General features: G+C 35.0%; 1 protein-coding gene across 1 annotated transcript in view; it reads left to right on the top strand.

Moving 5' to 3' along the window:
- Positions 1-20,625, top strand: part of egg (SET domain bifurcated histone lysine methyltransferase eggless) — a 625,200-nt gene that overhangs the window by 264,522 nt on the left and 340,053 nt on the right. The window contains exon 10 of the mRNA XM_090414562.1: positions 12,324-12,397. Coding sequence (XP_090270688.1) covers positions 12,324-12,397 — 74 coding nt within the window. The remainder of the gene's footprint in view (positions 1-12,323; positions 12,398-20,625) is intronic.

The following is a 20,625-nucleotide window of genomic DNA, read 5'->3' as shown; positions in this document are numbered from 1 at the left end:
GCTACACAATGATTTTGCTGGATTTTGCAAAGGCATTTGACAGAAAACCACATGGAACTCTTATGCAAATTAGAACAAACTGGAATGGATATGTCACTGATTAAGTGGATAAGAGGGTGATTGCTGGACAGATATCAAAAATTAGTATATGGAAGGGCAGAATCGAGGCAAAAACAGGTGATTAGTGATGTGCAACAGTGTTCATTGCTGGTACTATTTCTGTTTAATTTGTACATAAATGATATGGGGAAATAACCTGAAATGAAATATTCAGTTGTTTGCTGATGATGTGAAATTAGATAAAGTAATAGTTAATCAAAGTGATGTGGAGAGCTTGCAGGACAATTTAAATAAGCTGTCAGTATGGGCAAAAGTTATCAGTTTAATATCAAGAAATGTAAAGTTATGCATTTTCAGATAAATAGATTACAATCCGTTTATCACATTAATGGCACTGTACTCCAAGAAATAGATTAAGCTAGAGATTTAGGGGTTGTGGTAGACAGAGAGTTAAAATTTAGATAACATATTGCTAATGTTGCTGAGGTAGCCCATAAGATAACTTAGCTATTGAAGAACACATTAACAAGTAGAAATGAGGAAGTTGTCATTCCTCTTTATGAGGCCTTGATACATCCACATCTGGATTACTGTGTTCAAGTCTGGCCCCGCTGAGTTTCTTTGGGATGAGGGGAATTGGTGAAGATAATGCAGAGGCAAGTGACCAGGATGGTAAGTGGCCTGTGGAATGTTCCCTTTGAGGATAGATTGAAGTGTGTAAGTTGCAGAAGTTGGTTAACAGGAGAAAAAGAGGGGATATGATAGAACCATTTAATTTGCTTAGAAGGTTTTATAGGATAGATGCAGGGGAAATGTTTCAGCACTTGGCTAGAGTTTGGGGGGGGTGAGAATTAGATTTTTTGCTTGGAGGGTGGTGAATGAGTGGAATGAGTTGTCAGAGTCATTGTGAGTGCTTTGTCTGTTAATGGGTTCAAGGAGAGATATGATAGATTCTGTGGATATATTGGATCTCCTGCCTTGAGCCTTCCGACTATGGAATTTCCCATATAATAACAATAATAATATTTATGAAAGTGGATATGTTCCTAATGAGCTCAGAATTTCTGTCTTTATAAAAATCCTGTAAAAGGCTGAGGAAGTTGAATGTAAAGGAATTAATGAATAATGTAATAAAATATTACAAATTATATTAAAAATAATAAAATCAAACACAAATGAAATATATGCTTTCCAGCTTGGATTTCTGAAAAAAAAAACAGTTACAAGAGAGTGTATGGTCAGTATCAGAATAAAACTTGGAAATGCAGAAAGATGTTTATCTCTGTTTTATAGATTATAATCAAGCATTTCACAGTGCTCACCATAAGAAATTAATAGAAAGATTCATAAAGAAAGGAATAGATAGGAATGGCATAAGACTGATATCTTACATATATTGGAACCAAACTGTGAACATAATAATCAGCAGACTGTCAAAAAATCTTCAAATATAAAAAAGTTACTAGACAGGGATGGGTGCTTTCTCCTGTGTTGTTCAATCTCTAGTGAAGAAATTTTTCAGCGTATGGAAAAACTAGAGGGAGTAAAAATACATGGAAGAAATATATATAAGCTTCATTATGCTGAAGATACTGTATTGATTACTCAAAAAGTGGAACACTTGCAGAAGTTAATAGAACAAATAAATACACAGAAAAAAAAAATATAGCCTTACATTAAATTCCAATAAAACTAAAGTTATGATAGTAAGCAGTCAAAAATATACCCAAAAGTTAAAAGTTAAAGTAGAAAACAAAATTATAGAACAAGTTAAATCCCATTTTTGAAAATCTAACTATAACAATGTGATGTACCTTTTTTTGTTTTGATTTGTTTTGGTTGATAGGTGGGGATGAATGCCTATTTTACATTGAACTCCTGTTTTGAATTGCTTTTTGGTATTTTCTTTTAACAAACCTGATAATAAATGGTGAAGGTGCATGTATATATCAGAAGGATTATAATGAGAAGTATTGTGTCAAAAACAAAATAGTAGTAAAATAGTGTGGTGAATATTTGTGAAGAAAGTGTCATAGAGAATGAAGAGGGGAATTCATTAATGAGTGAATGTGAATAAAGTATGAGAACAATGAAAGTATGATGCTAAGGAAATAATGAAATGCTAATACGAAAGACAAGGAAAATAGATTGATGGTTTAATTGAACTTAAATAGTGTTCTTATGCAGAGTGTTTCAAAGCATGAGCTAGAGCAATTAGAGAAGTTTTTGGCAAGTGATATTGAGAAGAGGAGAGGGAAGAGTAAGAAGAATGTTAATGAGCAAAAAGAAAAGTAAATAAAATAAATAAATAAAAGGGGAAAATAAGAAAACAATATTGTACAACACTTGTGCTTGGAGGGTGTAAGAAGAAATCATGCTTTTCTAATACATAAATTAAAGATGTTAGTGATCAGTTAGTATGAAAAGAGAAAACATGAAAAAGTTAATTTTGACCAGAATAAATTATTTAAAAGGTGAAAAGTGTGGAATGCAATATTTACTGGAAGAAATATGAAGAATTATGGGATGAAGCAAAAAAAGAGCAAACAAGTAAAAAGCTCTGTTGTTAAGGTATGACAGAAGCAAATTGAGAAAATGGGCCATGATTGTAAGTAAATCAACGTGTAGATGTACACAGAATGGTGCAGTTTTTATATGTGCAAATGAAAGGATTTGTGCATGACCTGATGAATTGCCCTTGAATGGATTTGGAAGTAGATGTTTGGAGGAAATGTTATTCATCGAGAGAATGCAAAATCAGGGAAACTAAAGCTGTTTGGAATGGATGGTGTAGCTAATCATCTGTGCACCCTTGAGGTGAGTGATTGTGAGAATGAGAAAGAATTCAAAGAATGCTGAATGCAGTGTGTTTCAGGCCTCAGATCTATCTTAATCTATTCTTAGATATAGTAAATCTATCTCATGTGAGAAATATCAGCGACAAGAGTGAGAGGTTTGTTACACTGATAAGTTTAAATGACCAAAAATTATAGCCATTAGCAAGATGTGATAGACAGAGGGGAAGATATTGTGGTGATGGTATTGATGGTAATTGTGTGTAGTGGGAAAATTAAGTAATAGGGGAGACGGTGAGATGTAGTGGAGTGGAGTGCCCTCCAGTGATGACTCCTTAGAGGTGTCACATAATAATAATTGTTTCAGAGATGATATGTAAGAAATATTGTATTTTCAAGGAAGTACACAATTTGGGGAAGGGATATTGCTTATGATGGCAAAACTGGACCCAGCAAAAAGTGGAAGTTGAGTAAGAAAATAGAGTGGTTGAGGGAGACAGTGTATTTGAAGCTATCTGCTGTAAAATAAAAGCCAACAAGAAAACATAAGATAGTTGATCGATGTTATAGTAGCAAGGTTGTGGAAAAGAAGATGTAAATGATATGTATAACAAAATTAGATCATTGAGCACACAGCAAGAAACCATTATGGGAGTCATTGATAGATAAATAGATAGATAGGAAAGAGAAAAGGGAAGAGGAAGAAGGAAATGGAATTAATGCAGCTTCTGTCAGACATTTATGTAACCTGGCAAGTGATGGAAGGGACCTAGAGTTTACGAGTGATGGATCTGGTAATAGTGCCAAAGAATTTGTCCTTAACCACGGTTACAATGTTTTCTCCTGTTTTGGAGAATGATCAAGCATTTGACCTTGGAGGTGGCTAAGCATTTGAAGTTTCAATATAGAACACCAATATAGGAAGAAATAAATTCATTTATTGAACTTATTAATATTTTGCTGGTTTTTTACCAAGCATCTTTGTAGCACAAATTCTAACTGTGACAAGCACGCAGGCACTACACTGAAACATTAAAAACAACTCAAATTTTTATTGAAACAGAACTAATGTGTCCCAACAGGGTACCTTCTATGGGCTGGATAACCACAGTTAACCATGGCTAACCATAGTTTAGAGAAAGTGATCATGTAGTCTCGACGTGGGAGATTGCCAGGGATGCAGCATCATGGCATAAGAGTTTGGAAGGGAGAGATGTTGGAAGTGCATGGAAGGTAGCCAAGGGGTGTTTGAAGAAAGAGCATCAAAATGTGTACACCTAGAGTCAGAATGATAAATCATGTAGGAGTTACATGGATGAATAGCATCATTAAGTAGGAGTTGCATACAAAGAAAAGGTTGTGGAGGGATTATAAAGAAAAAGGTGATCAGCATGCTCGTGAACAGTATAAGGCATAGGCAAGAAGGGTGACCTTGTATGGTAAGGAAGGTCAAAGCTAATTATGAGAGTAAGCTAGCTGATGAGGCCAAAAGAAATCCTAAAGAACTAAAGAGTTCTTTCACTATGTACAAGTAAAAGACTATGGAAGGATGACTTTAAAAAGTGCTGATAGTTTGAAGGTAACAGAACCAACAAATAATTGAATTACTGAGTCAACATTTTGCATGGGTGTACCATCTAGGTGGTGACATTGACTGATAGGAGAATAAAGGTTGAAGAAATGGAGGTGGTTAAAATATTTCAAAATCTCATAGCCATAGGATTAGATGGCGTATTGGCCCATGTATGAGAATATGCAAGGGAATTATCAGCTCCTTTGACCAGACTGTTTCATTTAAATCTCACTACTAGGATGCCAATCGAGTGGAAAGAGAGTGAACCAGTCACATTGCATAAAAGAGGCTCCAAGACAGAAGTAGCTATGGGAGAGGTAGTTAAGGTATTGGAGAAATTGGTGAAAGACAGAATTTAGGACTGAGTGAATAGGAATATGATAAGGGATAACATGGTTTTATGAAGGAGTACTTTGCCATAGTACTTTTCTTACTTTTTATAATAAAGTGACAATGGATGTGAATAAGGGAAATGGCTATTCATTGACATTGCTAGGCTTTGACTAGATTCCACATAGAACTCTATGCATAAATTGGACCAAATGGGCATGGATATGAATCTGGTCATTTGGATTAGAGGGTTGCTTATGGACAGATATCGAAAAGTGATTATGCAGCAGTTGAGTCCAGGAGAAGGTAAGTGCACAGTGGTGTACCACAAGGCTCGGTACTTGGCCCTCTGTTGTTTATAGTGTACATCAGTGATGTAGGAAATGGTTTAACAGGAAATATTTCATTGTTTGCTGACAATGATAAATTGGAAAGAACAATGGTAAACAAAGGTGATGCAGCAATTCTGCAGGATGGCTTAAACACACTAGCAGTATAGGCAAAGGTAAATGGCTCCAAGTTTAATGTGTCCAAGTGTAAGATGATGCACTTTGGGAAGAGATCAGAAGCTGTGTACTATATTCATGGAACTGTACTGTTGGAAATTGAAGAGACCTGGGACTTGGATATGATTGTAGACAGGGAGTTGAAGTTTAAAGGACATGTTGCAAACGTAACCAAAACAACACATCAGATTACATGTTGTCGAAGAACACACTAACAAGCAGGGATATGGACTACGCACAGTAGTCCAGATATGGACTACTGTGCGTAGATTTGGATTCTTGCATTCCATGGAGATTAAAAAGTTGTGGAGAGAATCTGGAGGCAAGTGACAAAGATTGTGGCAGGTCTGTGGGAATCATAGATATCTATTTGATATTATTGATATCTATTCTGTCAAGTCTTCAGATATCTATTCTCATAGGAAACATTATTGCTTCCTATGATATATGGAGACCTTTTTTCAGTACATGGCAGGAAAATTTGCTTTGAGGGCGATGAATAGGTTTGACAGAGATCGTTGTCATCAATGAATGAGTTTAAGGAGAGGTATGATGTTGTGTGAATAATCGATCTCCCATGATGAGTCTTCTGATTCCATGGAGATACCTGTATAATAATAATAATTAATGGCATTGTACTTCAGGAAATTGATGAGACCAGGGGTTTGGGGTGTGACAGTGGACAAGAAGTTGAGATTTAGAGAACATGTTGTAAAAGTGGATATGATAGTTCAAAGAATCATGGCATTGTTGAGAAACACATTGACAATGAGGAATAAGAATGTTATCAACCCTTCTTATAAAACGTTGATGCAGTCACATTAAGACTGTTGAAAGTTTTTCCACTTGGTTATACTATAAATTAAAGATACCAAGAAATTACAGTAGAACTCGGTTATAACGAATTCCATGGGACCGCATATATTTGTTCGTAATAACCGTTATTCGTTATATCCAAGAAGGTCATAATTTGAGCGAATTAAAAATGTTTTCAGATTTTTCTCAGCATAGATATATTGGATAACATAAATACATATGTGCATACATACAAATAAAGAACAAAAATTTATTTTTAAAACTTCACATTTTTACATAAAAAATCATCAAGCGTGCTTTGCTTTTCACAAGACGCATGTTTCATATGTTTGAAATTGTTCCTTATACCACTAAGATGCTTGAATATGTCGTCTGAACTTACAAATCGCGATTCCATAAATCTTGTTAAAATATGTAAAGCACTTTCTGCTTCACACCAGGTAATGATTTTCTCATCATTGCTATTTTCTTCCTCAGTCACTACTACTATTATCATCTTCTGGTGTATGAGAGATTTGTTTTAAGTTGTCAGCGTCTGTCGGTATACCCGAAGTTGCGATGCCATTATCAATGTCTATAAAATTATCAATCTCTGTGCACGTTTCAAAATTGTTCAATAAAATTAGTTTAATCCTTTATCCAAGTGTGAGCAAACAAAGTTTGCGCCTGAAGTATCTTCAGGACTAGGTAAAGTGATACAACACCAGGGCAACTCGTTGCAAAGGTGGAGAAAGCTACCAACACTCCTAACTCAGTATCTCCTATAATGCAAAACACATCTCCTTGCGGATATGTCTAATGTTATGCATTAAAGAAAGGGCCACTACCCAGACTAGTTTCGACCTTTATTGAGGTCTCTTCAGTGGGAGCCAGGCCCTAGTGGAAATACCAGGCAGAAGCATTAGCAGGTTATCTCTACCTATAGGAGTTGCCAAATGGTGTGCCACCCTTTTTTAATAAATTACTCTGGATTTAGAGAAAGATGTTGAAAGTTTATTTTTTCACTTGGTTAGAGTATAATAAAATTAGTTTAATCCTTTATCCAAGTGTGAGCAAACAAAGTTTGCGCCTGAAGTATCTTCTTATTCGCTGTATAATCAACAGGAAGTTTCTTTATGTTTTTAAAGCATCTAGGCTTTGCCGATTTTCCAATTACAAGAAGCTTTCTTTTATCGCTACCGGTCATGTTCGCACAAACTAAAACTGTGAGTCTATTTTTGATAAGTTTTCCGGCCATACATTCTTGATCCAGTCAGACACAACGTTTTTGTCAATGGACAACGCCTCGCCGCTTACTTTTGCGTAGACAATATTGTTTCTGGTCTTAAAGCGATCAATCAACCCATTGTTGCATCTAAAATCACTATAACCAAATTGAACAGCAAATTTTTCAGCTTGAACTTTCAAAATTGGTCCACTAATAGGTAAGCCAGCGGTTCTTTGTACTTTAAACCACAAAAGAAGTGCCTCGTCAATGTCACTTTTATTACACTTTTTAAGTTTTTTAACATTTCGATAAATTGTTTTCAAAAGCTTTCAGAGTCAACTCACGATTCTTCCAAATTGTTGATATTGTAGATGGGGACAAACCATACTTCTTTGCTACTGTCAGATTTGATTGGCCACTTTCCACCTCCCATATAATTTCTACTTTTTCGGAAATCAATAAAATTTTCCGTTTGACTCCCGACATTTTTCCACAACCAGAAAATGCATACGTACAAAATGTCAGTAAAGGAACGACTAACGCGTATTATTCGTTCGTTATTCCCATGAAATGAATCCATAATAAACATGAAATACATGCATTAAATCAAATGTAATTCAAGTATACCTTCAAAATTATTTGTTATTAACGTGAATTCGCTGTAACCGTGAATCGTTATAACCGAGTTCTACTGTATATACTTAGTTTAATCCTTTATCCAAGTGTAAACTTGGATAAAGGATTCAGGCACAAACTTTATTTGCTTACAGTTGGATAAAGGATTAAACCAAGTATATAATTTCTTGATATCTTTAATTTACCACATTATGACTATTGTGCGCAGATTTGATTGTCTGGTGAAGAAATTTTCTATTACATGACATTGAAAGAGAACAAGGGGACATCCCTTGAAATTGTGTAAGGGTTTTGAGAAAAGGGCATGAGATTTTCTCCTACCCCCAGAGAATTTCAAATGATTTGTCTGGTTTTCCAGAGGTGGTCATGAGGATTCTACTAAAATTTGTCAAAAAATGTTTCATTGAATAACAGTATACAACCCAAGGAAAATGCACCTCCTCCAATTTTGAACCACTTGTACTCTTAGTGACAGATTAATGAAATAAGAATTCTGATGGCTACAAAATTTCATTAGAATTTGTTTTTTTAATATCAATCCCATGCAGAGATTATAAAACCTATAGCACACCTGTGCCTTATGAGGAAACTAAAACCATTGAAATTGGAACATTTATAAGTTTTGCAACTTTTTTTTTTTTTTTAATTGCCAGCAATGGTAGAATAGTTGATAATTTTATTTTGATATCGCTTTACTGCTTTCTTTTTTTGCTCAGTTTTCTCTTTTCTTTTGCCACACAAACACAATATCAATGCATGTAATGATTTTTTTTTTTTTGAATGTGAAGAGAATAAGTGCTTTAGAAAGCAGGGAACACAGTTAATGAAAAATGCTAGTTGTCTCAGTTGATGACTAATTCAGTGAATTATGTAGTGTCTGAAATTTTTTTTTTTTTTTTCCTAATTTCAGGCTTTGGCAAGTGTCTATATTGATTGTGAACCACCTTTCATTTCATGTTGCAATGATTTCCTTTCTTTGAAAAATTGCAGTTTTTTTGGCACAATGCATTTTAATCAGCTGCTTTTTCTACTGTTTTTCAGCCAGTTGCCTTTTTGATTGTTCACTGTGTTTCTTTATTGAATATTTGTTGTCTGAAGAGTCACAGTTTTGATTAATTGTGTTTCAATTAACTGTTATTAGATGTTTTATAGAAACATGTAATAGATACAATGATACTTTTAAAAAACAGTTTAACAGATGTAAAAGTAACTAGAGTTTATATACAACTCCTATATATTTCGCTCATGAACACTATTCAGGAAAAAGCAAGAGAATTGGTTAGAACATTCAAAATATTAACACAAGAATAAATCATATTTTCGTGTGTCTTGGTGGCTATTGAGAGAGCAGGGATAACTCTATTAAAGTTCCATGGAACTAGACTAGGTATGATTGCAAATTTACAAAAAAAAAAAAAAAAAATCATCATAATAATAATAATATGAATAATAATAATTATGAACAGTTTATAGCAATCGCTTCCTAATACTTGGAGATAGGTATGCAGTCTGTTTAAGATGAATGGCTGTTAGTTGATGTGTTTCACTCATCAACTAACAGCTATTCAAATCTAATCTACTATAGTATAAAATCTTTGTCAGCTTCCACTGAACTTTGTGTAGTATTGATGGTGCAAGAAGCAAGGCCTGAATCCTCTCATTCTAGAAATCTCATGTAATCTTGATGTTCTTCGATTCTGATTTTAGTAGAATGGCCAGTTTGCTCAAAATAGTGAAGTCAATATGAGCAGTGTACTTAATAGACAACAGATAAGGATGATATAGACGAGGCGTGGCCAACTTTATTCTATACGAGGGCCAATATATGATGAGTGGTAGCATTACGGGCCGCACACTGTTACCTTGAAAAAATGCAGAAAGCATTTTTTCAAGGCAATTTATATGTATTGAATTACAATATTTGTTAAATCATTTACTACTGGGAGAACAATATAAAATGATTGATTTAAATATAAGTTGTTAAATTAAATTTAATTACATATTTCTGTTTTTTTTACATATAACACAACTTAATGAGAACACTGTGAAGTTCATGTGCGGCAACAAGTTCATCATAATTGATTTTCAACGATGATGACGATATTCGTAACAAATCCTGAAGGTGGTCATCAGTCAGTTGGCTTCTTTGTGACGATTTAACCGCCCTCACAGTTGAGAAAGTGCATTCACATATGTATGTGCTTCCAAACATAAATGCAATTCTCAAGCTGAAATCACTCAATGCAGGATATTTTTCCCTTGGCAGTTTCCAAAAGTCAGTGCTTATCTCCACCCTTGACTGGAAAAAGGGGTACTACTACAACTCGCACAGAGAAGCAATATATTTTATAAATCGAGTAATCTTTTTAAAGCAATTTTGATTCTGTGTTGAGAATATAAATTGTTTCTGTCATCAGAAATAATGAATATAACTAGTATATCAATCAGAAAATCTGCGATCAAAACTAATAGCTAAATTGATAATACATATACTGTAATTTAATATAGTTTTTATCCTGCCGCGGGCCACACAAAATCACGTTACAGGCCGCATGTGGCTTGCAGGCCTGCTGTTGGCCACCTATGATATAGACAATTTATGTTAAGTAGATGGTAGGAAAGAAAATAACTTTCATGTTGGTTTGAAAGCAGTGTACAGATTGCATTTGTGGAGAATCCATGAATATTGTTCAGAAGTCCCTTTAATGTAGAGTATAGAAATCCTCTTCATGTCAGATTGTAGTCTGGCTGAAGGATAATAATTATCAATTCTTTTTTGTATGATGGTTTTTTTATATCCATTAGACAACAGTGTGTTTTATTTAATTCTTCTGATAGAAGGGAGTCCAATGAACAAATTGTACAAGACTTTGATAAAACCTATTTGTGTGAAGAATAATGATGGTGTGAAGCTGGGAAGATATACCTGTCAATGAAGGAAGGCTTCCTTCCTTGGAAGGCTGTTAAACAAAAACTCAGTATTACCTGTAGAGTTATGAATTACTAAGGTATCCCAGAGGTTTTTTTCTTTCCTAGTTCCTTAACAAGTAGTAGGCTTGATTTGGGCTGTAGAACCATGATAATAAGAAGTTATCCAAGACTGCTGTTACTTACTTTTCTTACTTTTTATAATAAAGTGACAATGGATGTGAATAAGGGAAATAGCTATTTCCCTTATTCACATAAGGGAAATAGCCAGGTTCCCTATTGGCTATTTCCCTAGTTCCTTAACAAGTAGTAGGCTTGATTTGGGTTGTGGAACCATGATAATAAGAAGTTATCCAAGACTGCTGTTTAAACGCCCAGATATGTGTGTGTGTGTGCATGAGTGCACATACACACATATCTGGGTGTTTAAAAGATTTTCTTAAATTGTGGTTTTTACAGGTTTTATCACTATATACAGGGTGTTCGGGATAAATTTGACATATTTATAATTAATTATATTTTTCCGTAAGTTACATGTATTAACACACACTTCTCTTCATTTAAAAGTTTGGACCCTTCTTCATTCATATACAAGATGTCAGAAAGGATGGATAGCTGGAACCCACCTGAATCATGGAAGAGAATAACTTGTATCATGATGATTCGTGCCCGCCATCAAAATAAGGATATTACGACTGCTGCCCAATGCTCCCTGAACACAGTAAAAACAATCAGGCATGAACTAGAGACTTGCAATGGTGACTACGAGGATGTAGCAAGAAGAAAGATCCCTAGCAGACGATCTGATTGCGTTCGTACAGCAGAATTCCTCGCAAATCTGCAGGAACAGGTGTTGAAGAACCCTGGCATTGGAATTCGAGCTTTGTTCGTGGAGTTGCTAACTGTAGTCAAGCCCTGGATAACAAGGGTAGCCAATGGTAGGCCGTATGTATGGCAGCAGGATTCGGCCCCTTGCCACACCTCTGGGAAAAGTCAAAAATGGTTGTCTGAAAATTTCTACGACTTCACCAGTCCAAATGTTTGGCCTCCAAACTCCCCAGACCTTAACCCCATGGATTATTTTGTATGGGGCGCAGTTGAAAAAGACACCAATCGCACTTCCAGTAATACAAAAGCCCAGTTAATGGATAAAATTAAAACAGTTTTTGCGGCCCTTCCCAGGGAGACTGTAGCATCAGCTTGTTCGAGGTTCCGAAGCAGAATTGAAGCTGTGATCGATGCTAATGGTGGTTATTTTGAGTAAATCTTGTTGATAGTATTGTAATTAACTCTGCCTGTAATGTTTTTTTGTCAATTCATTAAATTTAATAGATACAAAGAAGATTTTCTTTTTCCTTACGAAACTGTCAAATTTATCCCGAACACCCTGTATATATATATATATATATATATTTATTTATTTATCATTTTTTATCCGCAATATTTATTTCTTATTATCCACAAAATTTTAGGTAAAGATGTCTGGGAAGATATTCATCTTGATTCAAAAGAATTTATAAAAGGATATTTGCAACAATATCCCGAGGTAATTCATGAATATTAGTCAACAGATAATAAACATCAACAACTTAACTTTTTTACTAAAATATTTTTATATATTATATATATGTATATATATATATATCTAGATAGATTGATATACACTATCAAGAACAGTGATAGTGTCAAGAACAGTGAGGGAACTTGCTCCACCTTTGCAACGAGTTGCCGTGGTGTGGCACTACCAAGTGGTCACTTACGCTTGGATACGCTGACAGTTCGTCGGCATGAAACGTTACAGATCGTAGTTTTCGATCTTAGTTTCGCTTACTGGCTGAAAAACAATATAAGGGATTTTTATCCCCTTAACTTATATTGATATACACTGTTGTTCAAAAGCTAAGGACGAACTACATTTTTACCTGTGTACGATTGTGAATCATACATCGTGAAAACATTTTTATGACCGGAGCCAAATGTAGACATAAATTTATCGCCAGAATACTAATAAATTATATTGCACAAAACGTGTTATAATAGGTGGAATAAGCGTGAAGAGTGGAATAAGCTGCCAGAGTCTGTTGTGGGTGCCATGACTGTAAATGAGTTCAAGGTGAAGTATGATGGATACTGTGTGAATGTTGAATAGTTCTTGATATGATGTTGGGCCTCTCTTGATGAGTCTAAGGACTCCTTGGAGCTTCCCATAATAATAATAAATTTCATTCAAATTAAATTGCAATATGTTTTTTTGCAAAAGTTACAAATTTCCTAAGGACATAGTTAAGGAATTAATGTAAAGTGCTTATAGAAAACTATAGGAAGACATTTCAATATGGAACATGTCTGCACCAAACTACAATGCAGCTCTCACAATACTGCACCATGCTTAGCACCAAATGATTCAGGAGTTCTTGAGGCAAACTGGCCTACTCTTTCTTCAGAGCAAAGATAGGGCCTTGTTTGTTTTCTGGAAGAGAATTTTGAGCAGCAATGCATCTCCCTATTGTCTCCCAAGCATATTCTGTGGTGTTGAGATCTGTGGAGCATGCTGGCCACCCAATATGATTAATATCCTCGGTCTCCAGGACTATCTCCACTGCTTGTGTACAATGTGGTTTGCATTGTCATCCATGAATTCTTTGCCTTCAGCACCACAGAACAATCGAACATGATGCTGAAGTACTTCGTTGCAGTATCATTCACCAGGCATAGTTCCTTTTTCATTTGTAACTCAGTGCATCCATTAAGCATAATGCTTACCCTCACCATGACCTCAGCACCACTGTATTTCTATCCCTTTCAAGAATATTCTTGTGATGGTAATCAGTACCACTTTCTGATCAAGTGTCATCTAGAATCTGAGGAAAGATTTAAATGAGTCTCATCTGTTAAGAGTACGTTTAGCCCACTGATATCTTGTCCAATTTTATCGATACAACACTACTGGCAATGTGTCTGCAATGAGCTGTGTATAAAGGGATGTAGACTTCCAGGCCTGCAGGTGTATACGCCTATTGTCGCAGATATCACATGAATAGTGAGTATTAGTCATTATAACTTCCTAAAATTGAGAAAGTTTAAGGCAGTCATTTTTGTTAAGGTTCGGATTGTGAATGTGTGCTTCACTTCACAGCTTTCTTTGTATGGTATCTACGAAACACAGGATTCTTTGGAACAAGACCAAAGTATTACATAAAAGTTATTTTCTTTTGGAAAGAATTTTTGGGTTCTTTAAGTGAAATATATTTTGATGTTCTTCCAGACAAATTTCTGCAGAACTGTCCATAATAACATAAGCTGCAAGAGCAGGGGATTCTGTAAACTTCAGGATAAGAAGGAAAGGAAGTTATATACTCACCATTTGTGTGTTCCATAAATTGCAATTAATTTTGTATTTAAAAATATTTTATTACCTAATTTATTTTTGGATATCTATTAATATAGACAGAGCTATTCTCCTGAAGCCGATAGTGCATATAATATCATGCGTTATCAATTGAATTGATGTTCTTTTTCTTTTTTTTTTTTTTTCATAATTTTCCTATAATTGTGTTGATAATGGCTATGAAACAGCCAAAAATTCTAGAAATAAAAAGAATCAAATTAATTTGTTTTGGTTATTAATTAGGTTCATTATAACCTGAAGGTTTTATTCTTTGAAGACAAAGTGAGGATGGCTGTTTTAAAGAACAGAGGTAGATAGAATGATAGAGGGAAGGAGAAGTGCATTTCGTAAGGTTCGGAACTCAACTCTAAATGGATGTTGACCAATAGTTGTCCCATATTCTTACAGTTTAGGAACAAAGTGAAGGAATGATAATGACATTTTACCAGAGCATTCTTCCAAACTACCTGTAGAAGAGGTATAAAACAAAACCTGAATGTCTATGACAAAGGGATTGGAGTAGATATGTGAGAGAGGATCATCAGGATATGGTTTTGGAAGACCTTGATGCTCTTAATGGTGGGACACTACTTATCTAATGAGGTGGAGGAATGGAGTGCACTCCATTCCTCCACCTCATATGAATATTTGAAGTCAGTGAGATCATTTCTTGCTATTTTTCTCTTTGATACTATGCAGAAGAGGGCAATCCAGTTTAACTGATTATCCTCTCTCACAGATCCACTCCAATAACAATGAGGTGATACACCTTTTCACTTCTTGTATATGGAAAATATGAGTTCTGCATTACTTCAACCTTCTGGGTCGGATTTCAGTAAGATAAGTACTTTGCTTTCCTTTCATTGTTTTTCACTTTGTTATTTTAATTTTGTTTTACTGGTGCTAGTAGTGGTTCTCTCTCCCACCACACACACACACACACACAAGCAAGCACTGGATTTTTTAAGTTAATATTAAGATTGTTGGTAGTGCAGTTAATATCTGCGTTATGGGATTACTTCTGTCTGTATCACGGCTGCCATTTTATAGTAGCTCAAATACAGCATTTGCTGGTGGTGTAGATTGTTTCTGTATCATTGGATTTATTTAATTCTCAGTCTTACAACTGAAAGGTTTCTCTTATAATCAAACACAGAGATTTTAGTATTTTCCTGCCTGAGATAATGGTACCAATTCCTCCAAAGGTGCAAACTCTAGGCACTGAAATTCTAAGATGTGAAGAAGGAAGACAGGTGACTAAGGTTTTAAAAGAGATAGTTGGGACTAGTAAGATTTATCGTTTCATGCCATATGGTGGAGGGAAATATTTAATTGTAGTTAAAGATGTGGAAACATGGAATAAATTATTACAGGGTTTTACATTTGAAAGTTTTAAGTTAAAGAGTAAAAAACTAAGTGAAAAAGTAAAACAAAATTAAATCAAATACAAATAAGATTAAATCACGAGCTATCATATACAAGAGAGATAAACCAAGGGGTCCGACAGGGATGTCCCCTCTCAGCAACTCTTTTTAATATCTACTTAAATGAAATAATAATAAAATGGAGTAAAAATTTACATCAAGGAATTAAACTTTCACCTACAGTTAACTTAAACACTCTCCTCTTTGCAGACGACCAAATAATAATTACAAATTCTGAAGATAACTTACAGAAAGCTATTTTAAATCTAAATGAGATATCCAAAGATTATGGTATGATAATATCAACAGAAAAATCAAAAACTATGGCCTTTAAAGGACAAGATCCAGCAAGAACTAAAATAGTATTAGATAACAAGATCTTAGAACAGGTGAATTCGTTTAACTACCTAGGATGTATGATCACTTATGAAAATGAAAAAGATATAAACATAAAAATTGCAAAATATTTAAAAATAACAGGAGTAATTAACTCTATATTTAAAACAAACCAGGCTAAAAGTATACAATACATTAGCCCTACCAGTCTTAATGTATGGAAGCGAAATCTGGACAATAAAACAAAAAGACAAACAAAGATTAACAACAGCAGAAATGAAGTTTATGAGAAAAACTGCAAAGTATACCCTATTTGATCACAAAAGAAACGAAGATATTATGAAAGAATTAAACCAAGAACCAGTAATTGAAAAAATTAAAAAATATAAACATAAACGGATGGAACATGTTCAAAGAATGAAAACAGAAAGATTACCAATTAAGCTTTAAAGTACAAGCCATTAGGAAAAAGAAAACCAGGACGTCCTCTTAAACGATTCAACGATGACTTCTAAGGCCGGAACAGGCCATACTAGGCCTAAATCCTTGATACGTATGATGATGACATTTGAAAGTAGCAAGTAATTCCTGTGCTATGGAGGGAATCCAGGTTAAAATGATAAAAATTGGAAGACTTAAAATGGAATATATAGAGAATAGTAATGAAATTCTTATCTGGATATTCTTGAAATGGGGATAAAATCAGTAACATACAAAAAGGTTATATCAGGTGAAGATACAAATTGGGCAAGGTCACCTTCACAATGGATATGAAGAAGTCCGTACCAAATTTTGTCAACATTGATACAACTAGAGTTATTGTGAACTATTACAATACAGAGGTAGTGCCTGCATTGTGGCTCGTATGGTCACTTGGGTGGCAACTACCCCAAAGCTAAATGTTTCAACTGTATGGAGATCAGAAATATTGCTAATCAGTGTCTCAAACCTTGTTAGAAATGCACGAGTTCTGAACATTGCATTACGACCTGTCCTATCAGAGCTTTTGCTGAAAGAGTGGAAGCACCGGTAGAGCTTATTTGAATAGCATATATATGAGGATGGTTCCATGTGTTTCTGGCCTGACTAACATTTAGAGGTGACAGGAAAGAAAACAACTGTGTCACTTTTCAACATAATCTTCCTTTACTTCAACAAACTTTTCACATCTTTGAATTAACATTTCTATGGCCTTGAAAAAATAGTCTGTACTTTTGTTTGCAAAATGGCCTAAAACTGCATCTTTCACCTCATTGTCATCTGTAAATTTTCTTCTTCAAAGGTCTTTCTTCAGTTTCAAGAAGAGGTAGTAGTCACTGGGTGCTAGATCTGGGCTATAGGGTTGGGTGTTCAATCTCCTGGAAGCCACAGTCCTTCACTACAGACTTCGCAACAATATCCGTATGGACGGGAGCATTGTTCTGAAGCAGGTAACCACTTGACAGCTTTCTTAGTCTTCTCCTTTATGGCGTTGTGCAGTTTGTGCAGAAGTGAAGCATACTGTTGTAATTTTCTTGTCTTTTATTTTACAACTTTGTATTTTTTTTTTTTCAGTCTTTTCTAACCTAAACCTCCTTCTATATTAACCTTATCGGCTGCGCTATTTATGTTGTAACCTTTTCTTCCTTATTATAACTATCCTACCGCTGCGCCATTTTATGTTGTGTCGCTTCTTCTTATTCACACTTATTTTAAACCTTTGTTGCTTTATCTCTGTAATACACTATCGGGTAGCACGTGGTACCTCTGAATGACAATGGAATTTCCTCGAGATAGAGGCAGTACTAGAGTATCAGAGTGTCTAAGATTTACCTCTCGTAAAATGCCAAGAAATTTATTTGTTTTGCTGCGCCACTTAGTGCTATTAGATTATTAAACATTAACAACCAAGAGGTAATCTCTGGACAGTACTTAATGATACCTATCAACTCTGCAGACGTGGCCAAAATATACCCTTTTCAAATATCCCTTTTAATATCCTGCATAGGTTCGCATTAATATTTTATAAGCGGTGCATCAGATTCCAGAAATTACAGAAACTCTTTGTTAGAATCAAAAGCAAGGTTTATTATACTCAAAAGTTGATACACATAATAACACTAAATCAAATCCCATCTTAAGGGAGTTTCAGACAAGGTATATAAAATTCAAACACTACTATTACACTTATAAAATATTATACAGTAGCTTCCTAAAGTAAAGATTATATTAACCTTCGCTAATGCATTAATCATGTACTATTATCACAATCAATCTAAGACTCCGTAGCTCTGTCAGACTACACAAGATAACATTCATATCTTTCACAATCTCTTAATATTATGCCAAATCTTTACTCTAAACATATCCTTGATTTTATTCAATATAATGGCGAACTTTAACAGATAATAAACAGATAATAAACATATATTCAATATCCTTCTAAAGTCCTAGCAATACAACCTTATCCTATATCATTAATGTTCCCTTTTATAACATGTTAACGTGGCACAAATCTTTCATTCATATTGAGTGAAACACAAACGAAGTCTACTTATCTTCCTTTATGGCTCTTTATGGCATCATAAGTTCACAGGAAACTGGCCTTCTGTGGACAGCTGGACTTTTCCGCGGAGATACTGTCGCCGAAACCTGCGACTGCCGGTACCGGGCACTGGCACCCTTCCTTGCCACAAGAGGGTAACCACAGCAGAAATCCAGGAGAAAAAAGCCTTGTTACAGGGTCGCATGACCCTTATATTTTCTCTTTCCTTCTCGGCGATTCTTGCCCCTTTCGATGTCCAGCGAACTACTATGTCACGGCGTCCATTGTCTCCGCCGCTAATCGCACGTACGCTGACGTCACATTGTTTACTTGGACGAGCCGCTTTCTCACGTTACAACTCCAGAACCTTTGGACTTGACTCTCCCCCAACCGTTGAATTTGTGCTTACATTTTATAATTCTTTTATACATAATTTATAATGCTCTGCTAATGTTTTATACCTTCAATATTAATTTAATCATATTCGTGAATGGCACAGAATACATACTTATTTAACCTTTTCATAACAGAACACACTTGATTTATATATACATAATACTTATTCTACACTTAGAGGCAATTTATTGTATTTATCTCATTCTTTTGATTGGAAAAGCATGTTAGACTGTGATAAGATAGGAATTCATCAATTTCCACTCTATCACAATCTAACAATACTAATATTCTGCATTCATAGTGGTATTCCTTTCCTTGAAGTCAATCAAGCGAATTTCTCAGCAATTCCAAATGATTGTTACCATGATCTTCTTGGTGGACTGAGTGACCTTGGCTTTTCTCGGCAGTGCTTCACCTGATTTGCACCACTCCATTGGTTCCCTTTTGGAAAGAGGATCATAATAAAGGACCAATCCCCCCCCCCCCCCCCCCCCCCCAGTGACAATGTATTCCAGCACACCTCTCTCTGATTCCCTTGGAAAAGCTTTAAAAACTTGCAGGAACAGATCACACATTGAAAGATATTGAGAAAACAGTTACCAATAAACTTTCCAAACAACATTTTGCTTTACAAATTGATGAGTCCACTGACATTAGCAGTAAAGCTCATATACTAGGATTTGTTCGTTTCATTAATGAAAATGAAATAGTGAATCAATTTCTGTGCTGCAGAGAACTTATCGAATGTACAACAGGATATTTTTGACTCTATTATGTCATATTTAGAAAATTTTAAAATTTCACGGTAGCTGTGTGTAGGAATTTGTATACAGACGGTGCTCCATCAATGTTAGGCTCTATTAAAGGATTTGTTACCCTTGTAAAGAAAATAAACCCAAATATTATATCTATGCACTGTTTTTTGCACAGAGAATCCCTAGTTTCTAACACATTACCGGCAACATTAAAACCTGTACTAGACCAAGTTGTGAATATGGTAAATTACATCAAGTCAAGACCTTTAAAAGCATGCCTTTTTAAAAAAAATTGGCATGTTATTTAACTTTTTAAATAATGAAAGCCAAGTATGGATCTTTACTTTTTCACACTGAAATAAGATGGTTATCCAGGGGTAAAGTGCTATTCTGCATTTTAGAACTTAAGAATGAATTATTGGCCTCTTTTCAAAATGAAGGTATAGATGCTTTTGTAATAAATTTAGTTCCTTTATCCAAGTGTGAGCAAACAAAGTTTGCACCTGAAAGTATCTTCAGGACTGGGGTTAGGTAGTACAACACCAGGCAACTTGTTGCAAAGGTGGAGCAAGCTAACATCACTCCTATCTCAGTATCTCCCATAATGCAAAACACATCTCCTTGCAGATATGTATAATGTTATGCATTAAGGAAATGGCCACTACCCAGACTAGTTTTGACCTTTATTGAGGTCTTCAGTGGGAGCCAGGCCCAAGTGGAGATACCAGGCAGAAGCATTAGCAAGGTCATATCTACCTATAGGAGTTGCCAAACGGTGTGCCACCTTTTTATAAAATTACTCTGGATTTAGAGAAAGATGTTGAAAGTTTATTTTTCACTTGGTTAGACTATAATAAATTTAGTTTAATCCTTTATCCAAGTGTGAGCAAACAAAGTTTGTGCCTGAAAGTATCTTCAGGACTGGGGTAAGGTAGTACAACACCTGGGGTA

Source organism: Typopeltis vanoorti, chromosome 25 (genome assembly GCF_054136105.1).
Source record: "Typopeltis vanoorti isolate ZY-2024b chromosome 25, IOZ_Tvanoo_1.0, whole genome shotgun sequence".
Taxonomy (NCBI): Eukaryota; Metazoa; Arthropoda; class Arachnida; order Uropygi; family Thelyphonidae; genus Typopeltis; species Typopeltis vanoorti.
This window is presented reverse-complemented; position numbering and strand designations above follow the sequence as displayed.